At 46.1% G+C, this 1,526-nt stretch overlaps 1 protein-coding gene across 1 annotated transcript in view; it reads right to left on the bottom strand.

Moving 5' to 3' along the window:
* Positions 1-1,523, bottom strand: part of LOC101571996 (probable E3 ubiquitin-protein ligase HERC6) — a gene marked incomplete at its 5' end in the record, with an annotated part of 82,130 nt that extends 80,607 nt beyond the window's left edge. Inside the window, 1 exon segment of the mRNA XM_023706840.1 lies at positions 1,393-1,523. Coding sequence (XP_023562608.1) covers positions 1,393-1,523 — 131 coding nt within the window.
* Positions 1,524-1,526: the final 3 nt, after the last annotated feature.

The following is a 1,526-nucleotide window of genomic DNA, read 5'->3' on the forward strand; positions in this document are numbered from 1 at the left end:
TATCATTATCAATAATCACCCCACTACGCAGTAGCCCACAGGACTTCTTACTCCCATGTAACTGTCGGTTAGCGCCCATTTATTAACCTCTGTCCATCCCTGCCTCCTCCTCTTCTCTCTAGGAAGCACTACTGGATGCTCAGCTTCTAGGGGACCAACATTTTATATTCCTTCCTTGTCTTTTTATGCCTGGTCTATTTCACTTAGCACAGTGATCCCCACTTCCAATAAAAATGTATGCCCCCCCATCCTCCTTTTGTCATTAAATTTGCAAGTCTCAAGAACTGAAACTAAGACAGGAGAAAGGCTTTTCATCTTGTACACTCTTGTTGAAACTATTCTAAGTAATTACGAACTCAGTCAAATATTTACTTGATATATATCAATCAGTATTACTTAGTAAAAGCCCCTGAATGGAACCAGCTCAAGTTCCACAAAAACAGCAATATTTAAATCATCGTACTCTCAGAATCTGGACTGATAGGTAGCAATTTAAAACATATTTTAGACGGACTAAGCACTTGCTTAGGCAAGCACAGCGGCCTGGGTTTGATCCCTGGCACAGCATGCCACCCCGGCCCCACCGCCCAGGCGTGCTTGCTGGCCATGGAGTCCGGGTGTAGTGGCACATGCCTGTAATCCCAGCACTAGGGAGGCTGAAAACAGGAGGATCACTACAAGTTTGAGTTGCATAGTGAGACCATGCAAAAACAAAAACAAAAAAACTCTGTAAAATATATTTTAGCAGGCTACATAATAAAAGAGTAATGTTTATGACTCTTTTTTTTGGTAAAAATGCAGTTTCCAGAGTTCTATAAATACTGCATATACAAAATTATATACTGACATGAAGTTTATAAAGATTAAATATAGAAAAAACACAAGGAGGAGCCAGGGAGATAGCTCAGTAAAGTGCTTGCCTGGCAAGCGGAAGGGCCTGAGTTCAATTCCCAGTTCCGCCAAAAAAAAGAAAAAGAAAAGAAAAAACACAAGGAGAAAAATGCATCAAAAGTTAAGAATTGTCTTTGAGCATAGGATAAAGGCAACTTCTTTCTCATATCGCTACAATAACAGTAAAAATGCTATTGCATATTTTTAAAGTTTAATACAAGCGATGTCGCATGATGTTGGCGGACCAGCAGCAGGCGTCTGCCCCCGTCCACGTTTGGAGCCGGTTGCCTCCTCTGCATGGAGGCGCTCAGGTCAGAACCCATCTGCCAGGGACCTCATCTCTACCTGGAGTACCGCGCCCCAGGTTAATTTCCCTTTCAGTTTCGCTTAAAGGTGAAGTGGAAACCGAAACAAATCCGAGGCAAATGGAGAAAACGAAACCAACGCAGGCGCGCGGGGCAGCGCAGAGTCCAGTGCATAGGTCTTCCGCAGAACCCACACCCAGAGCCCCCGCGCCCTGGCCCGCCGGCGCAAGGCTCACCTGGCCGCTCCCTGCGGGGGACGCCCGTCTGGCCCAGCTGGCCGCAGCTGTTGTCCCCGCACGCGTGCACCGTGCGATTGGTCAGCAGAAGCAG

This window comes from Octodon degus, unplaced genomic scaffold, assembly GCF_000260255.1.
Source record: "Octodon degus isolate 3935 unplaced genomic scaffold, OctDeg1.0 scaffold00272, whole genome shotgun sequence".
NCBI lineage: Eukaryota > Metazoa > Chordata > Mammalia > Rodentia > Octodontidae > Octodon > Octodon degus.